The 18,324-nt window shown below is 40.1% G+C and overlaps 1 protein-coding gene across 1 annotated transcript in view; it reads left to right on the forward strand.

Moving 5' to 3' along the window:
- Positions 1–1,347: 1,347 nt before the first annotated feature.
- The window catches only part of pgbd5 (piggyBac transposable element derived 5), a 28,671-nt gene continuing 11,694 nt past the window's right edge, over positions 1,348–18,324 (forward strand). The window contains exons 1-3 of the mRNA XM_066696966.1: positions 1,348–2,014; positions 11,431–11,858; positions 15,793–15,927. Of these exons, the coding sequence (XP_066553063.1) occupies positions 1,696–2,014; positions 11,431–11,858; positions 15,793–15,927 (882 nt within the window). The 5' untranslated portion in view covers positions 1,348–1,695. The remainder of the gene's footprint in view (positions 2,015–11,430; positions 11,859–15,792; positions 15,928–18,324) is intronic.

Genomic DNA, 18,324 nt, shown 5'->3' on the forward strand with positions numbered 1-18,324 from the left:
ACAGACAAATTTCAACCTCATCTCCAAAAGAGTCAACATGGAAAAACCTGAACCAATGTGACATCAAACTGGGACAAAATGAGGAATGTACTGAGAGTTATCATATATTTACACATGAAGTTGTGGGTGTATGGACCAAATTGAGCAAGGCACAGTATTATATGCTTCAATGCATTATTTTAAGAAATCACTTGTCTGTGGGATCTATCATAAGCCAGCAAAAGAGCAGAAACGGCCTCCTTTTCTTTGTAATCTTTTCATGCTCAAATTCCATTTGTATCTGATCTCTTTTTTAATGATTTTCTGATACTTAAGCAGTTTAATTTATTTAATCTATATTTGCAAGCCGCTTTGCATTTTGCCTGCAGCATTGAACATGTGAATAATAAATGCCTTGCCATTTTTATTACACTTAATATTTGATTGCGGAAATGTGTTCCAATTCTTGTCTAATTTCAGTGGGTCAGTTATATAATGTAGACTAATTAACATCAAGGGCTTTTATGTACAATTGTTCAGTTTATACATATTTAAACAATCTTCCTTTAATTGTGTGAAATCAAACAGGCCAAAATGACAATATAATATACAAATTATAAAAATGCATTGTGGTGAAGGTTGACCGTTGCAGTGATAGGACTCTGTTCCCAAATAATTGAGAATATAAATGTACCCTTGAATGAATAACTGTCTCTTGAGTCTTATTTATCCCCGACAGGAAGAGAGAAGAGGATACAAAGGGCGAGAGAGAGAGAGAGAGCACAGTAACAGCAACCACAGACAAGAGCGGATACATTAGTGTTTACATACCATTTTTTACACACCATATAACATGTATGCACAAGGATAGACTGTGTAGAAGAAATCAGGAACCATTGTAAAGCTCACAATGTATCATTTATTTCTGTCGATGATGTAATTGCACATAATAGACTACACAGCTCACAAATAAGGGCGTAACATTTGACATGCACCAGTTGTTCACTCTGGCAGTGCTCCTATGCAATACTGCACAAAACAGCAACCTGTGCAACTGTACATTTAATTGAAAGTTGCAACTTAGAGAGAAATGCATTTTTTAAAAACGTAAATTTGTCCCAATTCATGGCATAGGTCAGATCCACTTCTACTTGCTCCCGATTGTATTCGGGTAGGTGCAATAGTGCTGCATGTTTCAATAGAAAGAAGTATGCATCGCAGCTCAGCAGACTCGAGGAAAATCCTTAGGTCTTGTATTTGTGTGTGTGTGTGCAGGTTTACCGATTTGACGTGGATGGGAGCGAACCAGGCGATTGGAGGAGACAAAGCGAGCCGGGTCAGGTGATCAGCCGGACACGCCGGGGACAGAGTGAGAGAGTCCCGCACTGTGGAGCTCTTTTTCCCGCAGCCCGGATGTGAGGCTCCCCGACTGAGACGGATCGTTCCTGGCGTGGCGTGGCGTGGCAGGGCCGGGCGCGGAGGGGCAGTTCAGGACCCTCGGTAGCGGACAGCTCCATGAGGGTTGTGCCCGGAGCTCCTGGGCGTGTGGAGGATAACGGGGGACATTGCAGCGCGCTGTGAGAGAGAGAGAGAGAGAGAGAGAGAGAGAGAGAGAGAGAGAGAGAGGGACGGTGGGTGGGAAGAAGGTGTGTGCCGGTTTTTTTTTTTGTCATCTCTTTCCCTTGTGTGGCGTCTCCCCTCGCTTCAGTCGAGCCGATGGCGGAGTGCGGGCGGAAGGCGCTGTCGCTCCTGGAGGCGGCCCGCTCCCGCTACGAGAGCCTGCAGATCTCCGACGATGTGTTCGGGGAGTCGGGGGACGACAGCAGCGAAAACCCCTTCTACAGCACCTCGGGGGACTCCAACTCCGACAATTACGCCTCGGAGAGCAATGCGGACGAGCAGAGGGCAGGGGACAGCGGCGGCGGCTGCCCCCCCGGAGGTCCCCCCGGCTCCGTGTCCAACACCCAAGCCGAAGAAGAGGGCTGGAGCGATGTGTTGAGAGACATCACGGTGCCCCCTTACAAAGATACCTATGGTAAAGCTATTTGCTGTTTTAACTCCCTATTCTTAACCTCAGATCAGTGGGTCTGTAATGCAAAGGTGCTGATTTTAACCTGCAGCCCATCCATAACTTATTTGTAGGTGCGAGGGCGTCTAGTGCATTTATTTGGTTTGGATGTTGGGTTGAAATGCATTCGTCCGCAGTGCTTTCACGCAAATAATCAACGGTTTAAATCAGCTGTTACATCCATGACACGTTTGCTTTCTGTAGTGTAAAGGCTTGGGCGGATGCACAAGATTGGGCTGGCCAAGTGATCTAGAGATAATACACGAGCCGCATACATGATCGAATTTGAAATCGTTAAAAATAGATGCATGCATTAGCACCACACGATAGGAGTAAAGGAAAAAAAGAAAAATAAAAGACTTGCAAATTCATTCACTTTCATTAGGAGCCAGCCACAAAAAAGGGACAGATAAACAAAACCGCTGACAGTGTTAACTCGACTAGATAACGCCCACCTGTCATCTATTTATATAGCTAAGTTTTTAAACTGACAGTTATCTTATGGTGTGCAAGACGTGCAGCCACTCCATAGAAAGACAATGAGATTTGCACAGCTGATTATAACCGCAGTCTGAGCGTCTGTAACGTCAGCAGATGAAGTTACTGTTTGGTAATTCTAGATGCAAGACAAAATGGTATTGCTGTCCTGCCATTGTAACACCCCATAACACAGGAGAAGAAAAGACACTTTGTAGGAAGTACATAAGCAATTAAGTAAGGAAGAATGTGACTAAATAAACGAACACATGATTTGAAAAGATCTACATCACTTTCACACTCACCTCTGGAGGATAAAGACAGTCTAGTCAACCACTAGGGCACATTGAGATGCAGTTTGAAGACAAAGCAAGGCTGATTGGCAAGAGGACTGGCCTGTCACTCATTCTCAATTGATTAGTCTCTAGGGCATGGAAGATGGAAAAGTAGTGTCTATAAAACATAAGGAGCTAAGAAAAACAGAAAAAAATCCCTATCTTCAAGTCTTTCCTCACCTCCCATGCTATAGTGAGAACAGACATAGTAATGATGATTAAGCATTTATTGGACAGTTTACTGACCTGTTACATGTTCTGTACATGCATGTATCATTTCCTGGTCTTTTACTTTTACATTCGGTGCCCTGTCTAAGTCTGGTTCAGGTACTCTTACAGGACTACTTATTTTTCACCCCTGCTAATTGGATTATATGTCAGCGATACGGAAAGCTGCCATGTCTGGTTTTATACTGTGGACTCACCGCTTATTAGGAGTCAGTGAAATGACTGTGGAAATGTAAAGTTTCCCAAATGGTGATCCATTGGCACCCATCGAGTGTGAATTCATCCAAAAAGGACCAACTGAGGTCAATTCAGAAGGTCCATCAAGGTCAATATAATGTTGGAAAACCAAATTAGACTTCCACCAAAACCAAAAAAGCAAGCAAACAATCAAGAACAAACCATGAAGTGGATCTTATTTTAAAATGATTGACCATAGAAGCAGTCTATTAGCTGCAGATGCTAATCAAACTCGTGAGAGATGCATGTTAATTGTGCGCACATTGAAAATATGCTTTGGTTTGGACATTAACCACATAGCCTGTAGTGTGTGTCAACTCAGGCTTTCCTGTGCCAGACGATGCATCAACATTAACAAATACTTTCCCTACTGCTTAGTTTTTTCTGCCTTCCTTCTCCTCTAAAACTGTATTGTGTGTTTGGGAAAATACTGTGATTACTGTGCAATTTAGAGAAAAAAAAAAGCATCCAGGGATTAATTTAGTTTAATAAAGACCGCTCATTAAACTATACTTGATTATCAATAATATTATTTCAGAGATTTTTGTACACTGATTCTAGTGGAAACTGTAAAGATTCCAATTGACTGAACCACATCACGATAAGGGGTGGGTCATATCTTGACCGGCTAGTCATTCATTTCTGCAGAGTGGCCGTCAAATATTTACACACCAGCATTGCTTTATAATGTCCTCAAGGCTGATCTCATGCTCAACAGACTACCACTAATAAGTAAGTCTAGTTTAATTACCAGGATTAATTAAATTGAATGAATCACCGCACAGCAAGGTTTCCAATGAAAGGCGCCGATCCTCTCCAAACAAGTGTATGAAGCTACCCTCTGTTACAGATACTGGATGGTGTTTGTGGAAAGACTTGAGAGTTTATAGACCTTGCACGGCTCTTCCTTTAAAACTCAATCACAGATTTAACAATGCAGAGGAGAGGGGGCAGAAAACTATCACAACAAATCTCACAAATCACATTTTAAGAGTCTGCTTACCCTGGGGAAAGGATGTCTGGTAAGAATTCAAATTTATTTAGATTTGATTCTTTTGTAGATGTGGTTGAAGGTGTCTGAAAATGATAAACTATCACTCCCAAAAAACACACACCCAAATTAGCATTAGGCATGTACTACCTAATCTTATTTTAGGTAGAGTGCTAATCGAGGTCTGTGGAACCAGCCAACAGTGTCATCCAGGGGAATTGGCAAGCAAGACACTTTACATTTGTTGGTCATTCAAGACTGCACTGTAGTTCATGAGATGACCAACTCAGCTCAAAGGAGCATATTTTGACTGAATTGGTTTCCAAAAACCATCGGGATTAGGCAGGTTGTGTAAACCTCCAGATTTCTGGTGGACTCAGAGGCTTGCCAGGATACGTTCTGTGCCTCATCTCTCTATCCTTCCGGAGATCCCAATGGCACCCAATCATTCAGTACTGGAGATTGTCCTGGGCCCTGCTATTGGTTCTCTTCACTTCCATCCCTCCAGTAATGTTTATAAAATAAAAAAAACATGGGAAAAGCCATCTGCACTGGGGCTTTGGCATGGACCTGCCAGATGGTGTCATAAGCCACAGCTTTCCAGTCACGGAGACAGATACATTTTTCCTACAGTGAGATTTATGCCTGACAGACCACACACTGCAAACTGAAGCTGCCACTTGCGTCTTGCAGCAGGTTTGCCCTTTATGCTTAGTAAAGTCAGTCTGCATTGCTCATCCACTGGGGAAGAGGCTTTGATTAGGAGATCACGAGGGTGTGCATGTGTGGTTTAAGGGGAAACATTGTTTGGTTTTCAGTTTCCAATTTGTGAGAGCACAATGGTCTCATCAGCCTCGAATTATTGTCGCTCGAGTCAGCAGTGCTTTGTTTGCTTGACTCACCCTTTCCTTCACAATTGCAGACTAAGGGCATTCACATTTGTATTTGTAATTATTACTTTGAACAGCCGCAGTATGGTAAAAGTGGGTTATTGAGACCAATATGGGCATTCTCTGTATAAGAAACATGTTTTCATAAACTCGACCGAGTCTACACATTACATTTATATATTTTTAAACATAAAAAAATATTTTACAGTCGTAAGACACACTTATTAAACCTCCTCCATAAATATGGCTGCCAACTTTTTAAGGTTTATTCCAACCCACATTACAAGCTAGGGTTATCAGCTGGGGGTCCGTGGAGAGATATCTAAATCATATAATACTATTAAAAAACATAAAAATATTTCATATATATTTCAAATTAAAATCTAATTCAAATGTGGTTAATCTATTCTATGGCTTTAAAATGGATAAAGAAAACAACCTCTCATATCATCTACAGTCGCCTCTCTGTCTTGGCGTTTCTAACTGCAACACTCACAATATTGCATCGACGCCCCCATCACAATCTGCGGGGGGAAAAAATACTTTGGTGTTCGTCTGGAAAATCAACCTACGAGAAATCCTGTAAATGAAACTGCTACTTCGCTATTTTCTCAGTAAATTAATTACTGAAAAGTTTTAGTAGCATTATAATTTCTTCCACCATATCACCAAGAATAAAGTGACCGTGGATCTGGTGCCAATGAAACAACCTCTTTTCAACTTGGTTCATAAAAAAAGAATCCGCGCACGGACAGATTTCATTGCTCCAGCAGGCGCATAGCTTTGCAGCAGCCAGTCACGATGAAAACTATGTTGCACTGAATGCAAATTCATAATTCACCCTCAAGATTGATTCCTTACCCTTTACTCATTTGTTATATCCATAAGTATAACATTAGGTACCACCAGTCCACCAATAGTAATTTAAGTGCAAAAACAGTATGTAATAAAGGAATATCCAGTGCCATAACTCAATGTCAAAAGCATAGTCTTAAGTTACATGTGAAAAGAAAGTTAAAATATTATTATAACAGAATACTGTACTGTATTGGGAGAGGAGTTGGGTCCATTTGAGCGGCCTAGGCAGTTTTCATCCTATAGGGAGTTAAAATGGTTAGAGTGGCCTCTTCTCAAAGGAAGTTGAGATCCACCAAAGTAGACATTATAGGATAAGAGCACTAAACCCCAATCTTGCAAGCAGGGTCAAACTATGTTGTGATAAAATAAAGTGCTCACTTGTGGTACTTGGGTCCCAATTTCGATTTCCACTTTCACTGGAAAACATCCAGCGAATAAACTTGGATACAAGTTTAAAACTCAACCACATTTTATTAAGATCACTCACTTGGTATGCCAGTGTTAGTTTGCGTTTAATTGGTATTACCATACATGAATCAGAGATCAGTATACATTAATCATGTCTGCTTGTTGTCGGAGGTCCTCGAATTAAGCGAATGGTAACTCAATCGAGTATAGGTGCCACTCCACTGTCAGAGAAAGCCGCTGAACCGCCGGTGTAGGCTGGAGTGGAAAAGGCAAAGTCGGAATCAAAGCAGGGTGAACAGGTTAATGACAAGTTTTTTCCCTTGAACGCTGTCAGGTACCTCTGGGATTTGCCACTAAGCCCTTAGCTTGTCAAACTGGTGTAACATGTGCCATGGGTAGAAAAGGTGAACCTGGCTGAGTACTTTAGGCCGAGGTGTGGAAAGCAGATTTTCTTGAATGTCAGCGAACGCTTCCAGAGTGAATTCAATGCCCGAGCAGTGGTTGAGTATTTCTGAGCCATTTCATTTGGCCATGAATTTTGCACAGTAATGACCGCAGTGCCACCATGTTAGCTGTAAGGAGACGGTTATATTTGTGGCTGCTAAGCATAGTCACAGCTAATCTGGAGGTAAGACAGACCCAACCCAACAGTTTATTTGCGTGGATCTCATTATAGTGTTGAACAGTGAGCATTGCCTTTATTAGTTGAATAATGAATGCTCTTCTGTGGAGCACAGTTGCTTAATCACACCTTCTTATTTTAATTGTAGTCGTTTCCTCATTCGGTAATCCCCTCGGTTCAGCTTCGGTTGAGACATCATGACTTTCTACCGAAGTAATCACTTTAAACACAACCCCTGCATGCAATTTCAGAGCTGCATCCCTTCTGCAGATTGGAAGAGTTTTTTTTGTTTTGTTATTTGTGCTAATGAGCTCAAGTCTGGGAGGCTAATTGGCTGTATCAGGCGCCTGTCATCCTTTCATCCTCTGCCTTCACATATTGTCTAGCAGTTGAAGTGCACTGGCTTTGGGAAACCTTTATGGAACCGCTCTCTTGCAGAAAAGCGATGTGATCTTCAAATCAGCACAAAATATTCCCCCCCTGCTGAGTCAACTTATTTAGTTTGCCATCTGTGAAAATTGGTGTTCGATAGGGTGGGTTTTGATCAGCGGTCTTTGCTTGGAGAACAAAGGCTAAAACAGGATGAAACTTTGCAAACTCACTGCTTTACTAAACCTCGCATATCTGACGGCGTTGTGTAAGGGTGGAGTGTAGTTTTAGGTTGGTATTGACATATGTCATGAAAAACGGTGCAGAAACATATGACCCTGACCACACAATGCCATAAATGCTAAGTGGTTGTTGTACGGTAACATTGTATGCACAGGTCATAGGTCAAACTGTGGATAACTATCAACCACAATTGTGTTTTTTGCATGCATGGATTCATTCTTTTTTTTAAATTTAACTTGTTGTCTCGTCCTTCTCTGTGTTTTGTTATTTGCAAGTATTGTTTCCTTGGAAGTAAAGTGTATTAAACGCAATTTCATAATGTTCTTTTCCAAGGATTTGACGACATCCCCTGCAGTCTGGGAATTTGTCACAGTTATATTGTTCCGGGATCACTTTATTATAATGTTGTCGCAACATTATGTACTTAACCGTCTTATGCCTGCAGTGTTTGGGTTTTACGAATAATAAAGAAACGGCTTATAATTTCGTATCATACTGTTTACAAAGGTGCTTTTATTTAAATTATTATACCTTCACAACAATATTCAGGTTACATTACTCAAGGGCAGGATGGTGAATTATGTTGTAGCAAATGTGAATAATGTAAAACTTCAATTGTTCTCAGCTGTGTGCCAAGGAGACGACTGACTGAAGGCCGGCATTCAGAGGCTTAAACTGTAAATGTTTCTCAGTGTTCCTCTTTACCAGGAGAATATTAATCTGCTTCTTAACTGTAATATGGATGTCATATTTGAGCTGCTGATAGTCTGTGTCCTGGGTGTATTCAGTGACCTAAAAAGTCAAACAAAGATATAGCAGGCTATTCAGGTGGATCTACCTTTATGAAAAGGCACATCGTTGCTTGAAAATAACATCTCTCTCTTAATGAAACACTTCATTGTTCTGAGATCAGGTTTCGAAACATGTGCATTGAAGACAGTTTGGAGAAGTTTTAATAAAATACTTTGACAGTGGAAAGACCTACTGTGGGATGAGAAGAATAGTATGAAAGTATTTTTTAAATAAATAAATAAATGGATATATGACATTTAAAAAATCGTGAAAGACAATTACAATAGCATAATAGCTACCAGAGCATACATAGATTTAAGCCCAAAGTAGGCACATATGAGTAGCACTAATGCTAGTATGTCTATTAGTAAATTAATTAATTACATTTACCATCAGCATGCTAAAAATTAGGTAGAGCAGAAAAAGTAATGTATTAATTTAATGAACAATGTTAACATCATTTTTACCAGAGTAATTTATCTAATTGTGAAAATGTCCAAAGGGTAATATTCAGTTCACAGTACCTGTAACATGTCCAGTTTTTCCTCCATTTCTAATCTTTACTCAAAATAAACAAACAGCTTCAAAGCTTCAGTTTCCAGTGTAAAGTAGGCACAACACCAAGAAGATAATTTGCATAGAAATGATCAAAAGAAAGGATCTTGTTTTCCCAACAGGCTATTTTTTCTTAAAGAATGAGTGGAATTTATTTTACAGTCAGCTTCAAGTTATTGAAATATGGACACATAAGCGTGTGCCTAAAATGTATTTAAATGTAAATTATAAAATTCCAGTATATACTATTATACATATACATAATTATAACATACTATATGGGTTTGTATTTAGTTTGATTATAATAATGAAAATGACAATAATTATATTTTTTGAATTGTCAATTAATTGTGCATTATGTCATAGTAACATTAGTATACATTGAAGTAAGAAGCTGTATGGGAAACACTTTGTGGATGTAATGCAATGTTTCATTAGGGCACAGATCAAATTCAATTAAATTGTAATGCTCGGCTGAGAGGCAGCTTGTGCATGTTATAAACCTAATGAAAATGTTATACTTCTGACGTGCATGGAGTGTGCTGGCCTTACTTGAACTGCCTGCGAAGGTACAAAACATGTCAATTTGTGTTGGCTCTCAATTAAACCACTGGAGTAAGTAACCTAGAAACCGAAAACTACCCAAGAGGCATTCCTTCCTCCGAGTGAGTTCAGTGAATTGTCGCATACAGATCAAAATATAGACAGCACGAATTTAACAATACCGGGTTTACTCGTTAAGGTTGTTTTAATACTGGTTGTATGAATCAGCAGCATCTTTATATTGTATGTGTTTGTTGGGAAAGAGATGAGTACTGGTTCAGTTGCGAAAGGATTATTAATTAGTCAGCAGAACTATGTCTCCTGATTCACAACGGCTAATCAAATGTAATTAGGGCTGGTGTGTCTATAGTACTGCAGTGTAGGTCTAAAACATGAAAAACTAGATTTAAAGAGCCAGGCTTTGTCTGCCTGATGCAATATATGTCTCATTGACTGCGTGTTAGCAGGATGTAAGCCCTTTTCCTTGCAATAAATATTTAAAGTGCTTCATAACATGTCTCTGCTTGAGCCTACCTCCACACAATGAAGTGTAGCTAATCCTAGGGTGGTGAGTTTAATGATACCTCAATGTATAATTATTCCGTCTTCTTTGTGAGGGAGATAATCACTGAATTGTTAAGGTCTTGTAACAAAGCAATGTTATCTAGTTTAAGCATAATATGCAGCTTTTCACGTACTCAGTCCTAACTCTCACTATATCAATATTGGCATAGGTCTGTTTTACTAAGCAAATACACAGCTCACCAGCTGTGCTCAAAGGGCTCTTATACATTACTTTATAGTGGGGGGAGTTTCCACACCTTTTGCAAATAATTAAAAATAAAATGAACTGTGGGAAACTAATTGTATCCCAACAAATGTCAACAATGAGGTTATAATAAAATAGTATTTTTTCTTTCTTTCTGTCAAATGACACTGTCATTTTTTTATATATTTATATATATACAAGAAATAAATACATGATTTATTTCACTTGTGTTTTTTGTAGATTAGCTTTACTGACCAGCGGACACTGAGATTCATGGATGCCATCACTAAAATAAAAAAAGAAAAACTGCCATTTTAGTGATATGAGAAAAGCGTACAGTAAGCAGAAATCAAACCGTTGCTCTCACTAGTTCATGTCCCTCTCGTTGAACTTCAGACCCACAGACTGCTGTACGGTGTCTGGGGAACAATTCGCACCAATCAGACTCCCTGTGCTGGTCTGCCCATTTCAGATCCTACAAACCCGAGAACAAGTTGCACTGACGCGTCATTTTTATATTTAGGATTATTTTATGTCATGTCCGTATACACTTCTTTAAGAAAAGGTAACAGGTTGAAATATGTAGCACCTGGTGTGGCTTTATGTAGATCATGGGCACCTTTAAATTAATCAATCTGCTATGCAAAACCCTACTGTCTGACCTGATAGACTGGAAAATATTAAGTTGCATCACAAAGCTGCCCAAAACAATCCGGAAACCATTTAGAATATTTCAATAAAGGAGGACATTGACTGTGGTGATTGACTGTAGAAACTCAAGTCTAGCTGTGAGATGTGTTGATTAATCAGCACTTTTTCGACAAAGAAATAGTTAAATTGAGTCGGCCAATGAGAGGAGAGGAGTTCTTCATTTTTGGGGCTTTCCTTGTCTCCCTCACTCGGTGAATCAGTTTAAATTCTTCCCACTTCCCCGATTAATCGACACAGTCACCTCTATCTGTGAACACCTAGAAAAAGACACCACCAGCATAGGCGAATAATAATTTTTTGTGAAGCTCTTATTAAATGAGCGAAAGGTCTTACATCCTTCTTCTCCTCGTTTCAGGCCCCGCGCAGAAGATGCCAGCGACCGCGAGCGCGATGGACTTCTTCCAGCTCTTCGTCCCGGACAACGCCATCCAGAACATGGTGACGCAGACGAACATGTACGCCAAGAAATACCAGGAGCGGTTCGGCAGCGACGAAGGCTGGTGCAACGTCACCCTGTCGGAGATGAAGGCCTTCTTGGGCTACGTCACCTCCACCAGCATACACCGCTGCGAGTCGGTGCTGAGCATCTGGAGCAGCGGCTTCTTCAGCAACAAGAGCATCGCGCTGATCATGACGCAGGCCCGCTTCGAGAAGATCCTCAAGTACTTCCACATCGTAGCCTTTCGCTCCAGCCACAGCGGCCAGGGCCTGTACAAGATTCAGCCCTTCCTCGACTCGCTGCAGCAGTCCTTCGGATGTACGTTCAGGCCATCTCAAACCCAGGTAAGCTTTCCAATACTCGGCCGATTGAGAAGGACCTTGCGTTTTACCAAGATGGCTGCTCTTTCTGCCAAAATAACTTCCATTTTATAACGATTGCTCCCGTAAAAAGAGGTTTCCGGAAAAAGACACTATGTGTAGGTAGACAAAGAAAAGCAATCTCCTAATCTAACAAAACAGAAACCAACACTCTTCTGTGTACAGAGGCTGTACTGGCTATTTTCACAGACCTAAATTAGCACTAGTCTGGGAGTCCGTGACTGGTGCTAATTTGGGTCTGTGAAACCATCCCTTTGCAGTAGCATCCTGTGAGACTGAGATGACACTTTACAGCTTCATCGGGTTGTTTTCTGACTAGGAAGAAATGGGAATACGATGTGAAGGGTGGTGAGTGGTTTATGAGCTCGGCAAAGCTCTCGTGTCAGAGAGACGTCAAAGAGCAAATTAAGTGCTTCTGAAAAATAGTGTCTAGTGGTAGGTTTTTGCCCAAGCCATTACTAAGTACAGGTCTGCCCTTTTCTTTTCTTTTTTCTTTTTTTACTGTCTCTCAGGTACATCTCAGCTCTTTTTTTATATTAGTTTGAAGCAAGAGGAGACACAGCAGAGAAACAGAGCGTGCATCACAAACACAGGCCTTTCATTTAGTTTTTGTGTTTAGCAAGATGGAAACTGTCTTGGCATTGAACAACAGTCATGAATGCAATATAATACAAGTGTTATCATTCTTCTGTTTTACATTGCAAAAGGGAGGTTATAATAATTCATGTTTGGGTTATAACACTTTAAAACAATAATCATTTGAACACAGGTCAGCTGGAATCACTGGTTGACATTTAAAAGACCGTGATTGTTTGGATTGATCTTCTGCATCTTCAGTTTTCCGATGACAAAATGTATTGCCAGAGATTCAGCTACAATGAAATGAAAGTGACAATGCATTAAGGAGCAGACAGACAAAGATCTACAATTTGGCTTTTGCTTCTGCATCTGAGTCTTTTTTTCTGTACCATTGTGTCTGAGGGTTCTTTCCTCATACCCGTGTGAAAACTGAAACATCCATGGCCTTCACTTGAACCCTCGTTCACCCCAGAAAAGAGAGCATTAATGAGCACATTCTGGCAGCGTGAAATGCCTCTGTCAGAACAATCTTCTTTTGCAGTTTGGTTCTTACAGCTGAATCTGCCCACTTCTGCCAGGATTCCTCAGAGAAAAAAGAAAAATCAAATTATGGAAGCTTCCTCTCTGCATGAATAGAAGACATTTTAAGTTGAAGTGTTGCCCAAATGTAATAAGATACAAGAGTTAGAGGGTTCCTGCCATTTATGAAACGTATCTGTGAAAAGGTGTAGTTTGTGCATAAGTTTACATTGTTTAAAGGTAAAAGACACAAACCTGGTACACAACAGTTGATTCCACCTCGGTTCCTGTTTCACAAAATATGAAGTGTGACAGTGAGGTCACTTCCCCTGAAACAGGCTTCAGCATGGCCCATCTCTTACACTTCAGACTGATGTTGTGCTGTCAAAAATGTCTCTCTTCTCAGGGGAATCTTGAAAGAAACCAACACAAAGGCTGGAGTTGAACATCTGTAAACCAATTCAATACAAATCTTTAACACTGAAGACAACTATCAGTTCTGTAAACCTGCCCAGATGTTTGACTGTTCCTTTCCTCCATCCTCCATTGCTCCATTCCTTCCTGATCCACTGCCACCATTTATTTTCCTGCTCATCGTTGTCTTCTTTAAGTGGCCTCAGCGAAGCTTTGATGCATTTAGTTCTGTTTCACAGAGTAGCTCATTAGCAGAGCAGTGATCAATGCTTCAGCTGTTTGGTTAGGGGCTATATCCCGGCCTCCTCCTAAAGATCGATCACTCATAGAAGACCGTAGGCATTAGGATTATTTATGTTGAGCAAAACAACCACACAAACAAAAAAATCATTCAGACTAACAGGAACCCCTTGCTTCTGCAATTGTGTCAACAGAGACACAATCTTTTAATGCGCAGTGGACACCATTTTTTCTTTTTTCGGACTGCTCCTCATACATCAGAGTAGCTGGTAGAAATCCACAAGATACGTGAAGATGAACTTGTTTCTCTGGTGCTGCTGTTGTAGATTATGTATTCCTTGGAGGAGACGCACCTTAGCATACATTTATCACCTCCTCACATAACGGCTTTCCAGTGATATTGCCCTCTGGGTTCGTCAGAGTCCCCTCTGAAATGAGAGATGCAAATCTTAAAATTAAGCAAGGACTGCAGGTCACGTCTGAGCTTTTTGATGTAATGCATTGACTGTAAACTGCCGAGTGTAAAACACATTCCGGGGGTTTATGGGGAAATTAAAGGAGAAAGCAAACGCTAATTTTCTAAATTTGTATCGGATTGTTTTTCAGTTCTATACACCATATGGCTTAGAAGCCACAGAGCTAGAAGGTAAATGTAACAATCAACTGGCAATATGAACATTAAGCCAACTATTAAGCTCAATTGCACATGCGTTTGATCTGTTGAAGGATGCTTTGATACGTCCCAGTTGATCTTGGTTTGATATTTCTCAGACGTAATGTGGTCAAAGACACTCTGACAGTGTCAACAAAATATCATGTTACCAAATAAGTCAATAAAGCGAGTTACAAATCAAAGCACACACTGCCACGGTGTTGTACCGGTTTGAAAAAGACTGCCAAAGACGGTTCTCATTCATATGTCTTATGTTCCCTTCATGTACTCAAGTCAGCATCATGGCCTGCTTTTCTGTCATGGTTCCAAAGTCATGTTTTAATTAAGAATGTTTTTGATATAAAGAAAGAGGTAGTCTGAAAAGAAACTAATGAGACATGATCAGTTCTTTCATACAATGCCCACCTTGCATAACAACCCCGCCTGCTTTAGATCAGTGGGGGTTTGCTCAAGGTTACACGCTCTACAGCCCTTTTTTTCAGCCATGGAGAAACCCTGCCGAGGGGCTGGCTGGTAGCAGAGCTGCAGCCTGGCAGACAGTAAGAAATCGTGAAAATGGCAGCAGGAATACTACAGCCACTCTAGAGCTGCTGTGGTTCAAAAACATGAACAGTTTGTTTATAAAGAGAAGTGCCCTATACAGAGCCATCCCAGATCACTGCCAAGAGGAGATTGTTTTTATTCTGCTTTTAATATTTATGTGCAGCCTGTTGGTGGGGTTAATACTGGTGCTTTGTAATTAAGTGGCTCCTCTTAAAAGTCACAGACCTGTCATTTCTGACATCTATACGACCTTGCCGTCATGTTGTTGTCAGTGTGTTTTAAGATCTCTTGAGTATAGCAGGCTGGTTCATTATTTGGAGAGCAGTGCCATTAATGCCAAGGTCCTGGTCTTGACCCCTGTCCAATCCTCTATAGTCACCAACCCATCTGGCCAGCAGGGTGTACCACGTCCACTGAGGGAGGGATCATCTTGGATTAGTACATTAGTACATTAGTACACAGTGATTGATGAACAAGGGAAATACAGATTTAAAATGGCTATACATTATATTACCATTGCAAAGCCAAAACAATTGTACATTTTGGTGCCCAGTTAGGGTGAAACAGACTGGAAGGTAAACGTATGATGCCGATTTAATTTCTTTACATTTCCCTACAGCAGAAGGCACTCATTTGAGATGATCAAATGAAGACGTTATTTTGCTTACTATGTAAATTTCATGGATGTTTAAAGTACGGTGGCCCTGAAGTGCAAAACATAAAACCAAAAAGAATTGAATTTTTCTTTTTGTTTTTGTGTTTTGCACTTCAGGGCCACCGTATTAAAGCCATTGAAAAAGTTTTTGGTTTCATTTTGTGGTGTTTCCACACAGAATTAAATGTAGTTTTTTTTTTTTTCAACAATTAGATCAGATACTTTCATGAGCCGTTGCATACCTCATTTTTAAATAGTTTGTTGTATTCTTTCAGGTGCTGCACGAGCCACTGATCGATGAAGACCCCGTCTTTATCGCAACTTGCACAGAACGCGAACTCCGGAAGAGAAAAAAGCGGAAATTCAGCCTGTGGGTCAGGCAGTGCACGGCGACTGGCTTTATCTGCCAGGTGAGTCTTATAAACACACGCCTTCCAGCACTAAAAACTGATAAGGGGTGAAGGGCTAAAAAGCCAACATCGTTTTTTGAATGAAACTCATAAGCCTTGCCAAAAATCATACTATAGACAAACATACTATATTTCTTTCATTCCTGATGTCCCAACTCCAACATCATGAAAACATTTTTGCAGTAATGTGACCGTGGTCTATGAATAAGTGGCTACCCTAGATGTGTCATACATGTTAATGGAGACGGTAGTCGTGTCCTGACTTAATTACGACTGTTCTCAAAATGGAGTCTCGGAAGCTTTGGGAATGTTCAATTTATTCCCCAGAACAGCAAAAACACGATTTTCACCTACTGTGTAAAAGTCTACATTCTCCCTCTATTTTAGGCGTCTTATTTGCCATGTCAAGTGAGACCATTTATAGTGAATCTTCCCTATAGTGCCTCTACTGTGCGCCATTGTATTCAGTACCCTCCTTTAGCTCCTTGTGTGGGACTGCAGTGCTCAGTTGTGTTTTTCCCCTCAGAGTTGGGGTTGCTAAGGGAGCTGCTGTTGTTGTAAACCTGGCTTTAACTGTTCGGCCAAATCAGAAACTATTCCTGAATTCAGCACTATAACTCCCAAGACTTGACAGAGGAGTTGTAAATGGTAAATGTCCAATGTCTTATTAATAGTTTTATGTATTTTCAGGGCTCATTTTTTTTATCCGGTGTAAGTGCATTTTTAAGCTGTAATCAACAGCCCTTACACCAGCCCTTGAAGTTTATTAATAGAGACGGTAGCGGAGGTGTTTTTTGCTACATAGCTCGAGCAAGATTTGTGTTTCTCTGTGTAGAGGGGATTGTCTGATACAACACAGGCATCCCTGGAGGTTTGCCTGCCTGAAAATGATAAAAACAAAATCTAAATCAAACATACAAACAAAAATAATTGGGTGCTGAGTGGTAAATGAGGCACGATTTTCCATAGTAGTGCCCAAACCGGAAGTCGTGCATCAGCATCACTAAAAGACTCAAGCTGTACAGCACAGCTAGCTGATTTCGACTGCAATAATATATTGCTCTTAAGTTTAATAAACAGACTTAATTGGCTCATAAACAAGCAACATAACCAGGAAAATGTATAAAAAAAAAAGAAAATATTGAACATTGCGGATGTATGGTTTTTAAATTCCAAAAAATAAATGCATAAATATATAAATATGACAACTGGAGATACATCTCGTATTCAGTTCTTCCCCTGCTGTTGCCCCAGGCTTAGTCACTCTCCTTATTCAGGAAGCAGCGTTTCCTATGGCCATCAGAGACTACCTCTTGCTGGGACTGTACTAAGTGGAGATCACAACATCAGGCAGATCAAGAGCCCAGACTTAACATGTATCTTTGGATTTCAGATTTTCATATGCCTCTCTATGTGCAGAATAGAGTAGTCTGTATCACAGCACTGGCTTTAATCTTGCAAAGAGAGAAGAAAAAAAATCACTTCACCTTCAAAAGCGATTGTCATTGTTGAGAAGATGCCAGCAGTTTACTGCAGTAGGACAGTTAAATAATTTATTAAGGACGCAATAGGAATTTAGAAACGGAGAAAAAAAGACCAGAAAAAAGCTAAAAAGCTACACAAGTTTGCCATCTTGTTCACTAGTTTATTGCCCTATTTTGCACACTCTTTGATTTAATGAGCAGCTATTCATTGTTTCCATTTTGTATCTGGATTACTATACTGTACTATGTAACAGAAAATATATAGCACCTTTTAAATGTTTTGCTGTGTTTTTTCTCCTGGCTCATCAACTGGATTAATTTCTATGCAAATTACTTTCATTTCTTGTGATCGTTTGACTTTGCACATATAGTCTAATTACCTTTTTTGGATTTCATTGTATAACTAATTGACTAAATAACAAAAAATATATTTTATTTAACACCTGTCTGAATCCATCTAAGAGTTTACCTAGTTTTGATCACCAGACTTCTGCACCAGCAATAATTCAACTGTATTTAATGCACAACGACGCCCTCGGATAGAGAAGAAGTTGATGAGATCACATCCGCTTTGTTGCCAGAGCGAGAGCTAGAGAAATGCCTTGCCCGGGCACTTAGCATAAGTGCACTATGCTCTTCAGCGTGACTTATAAAGTGAAATTACAATTCTGCCTTGTAAAAAGATTTATAGAGTGGTTCAACAAACAGGCAGTTTCTTTTGTTACATTTATCTCTGTATTTATTTATTTATTTACCTCTAATAGGTGCTAAAATATTAATTAATATCAATTTGATGGATTAGTACCACTAATAATTTGGAAACTGTTGTGTTGCAAATACATTTTTACTTCGCTCTGTTTACGGGCTGCATAACAGATTTCTACTCTGTGCAATGTGGAAATGATTTTAAAGT

Source organism: Amia ocellicauda, chromosome 23 (genome assembly GCF_036373705.1).
Source record: "Amia ocellicauda isolate fAmiCal2 chromosome 23, fAmiCal2.hap1, whole genome shotgun sequence".
Taxonomy (NCBI): domain Eukaryota; kingdom Metazoa; phylum Chordata; class Actinopteri; order Amiiformes; family Amiidae; genus Amia; species Amia ocellicauda.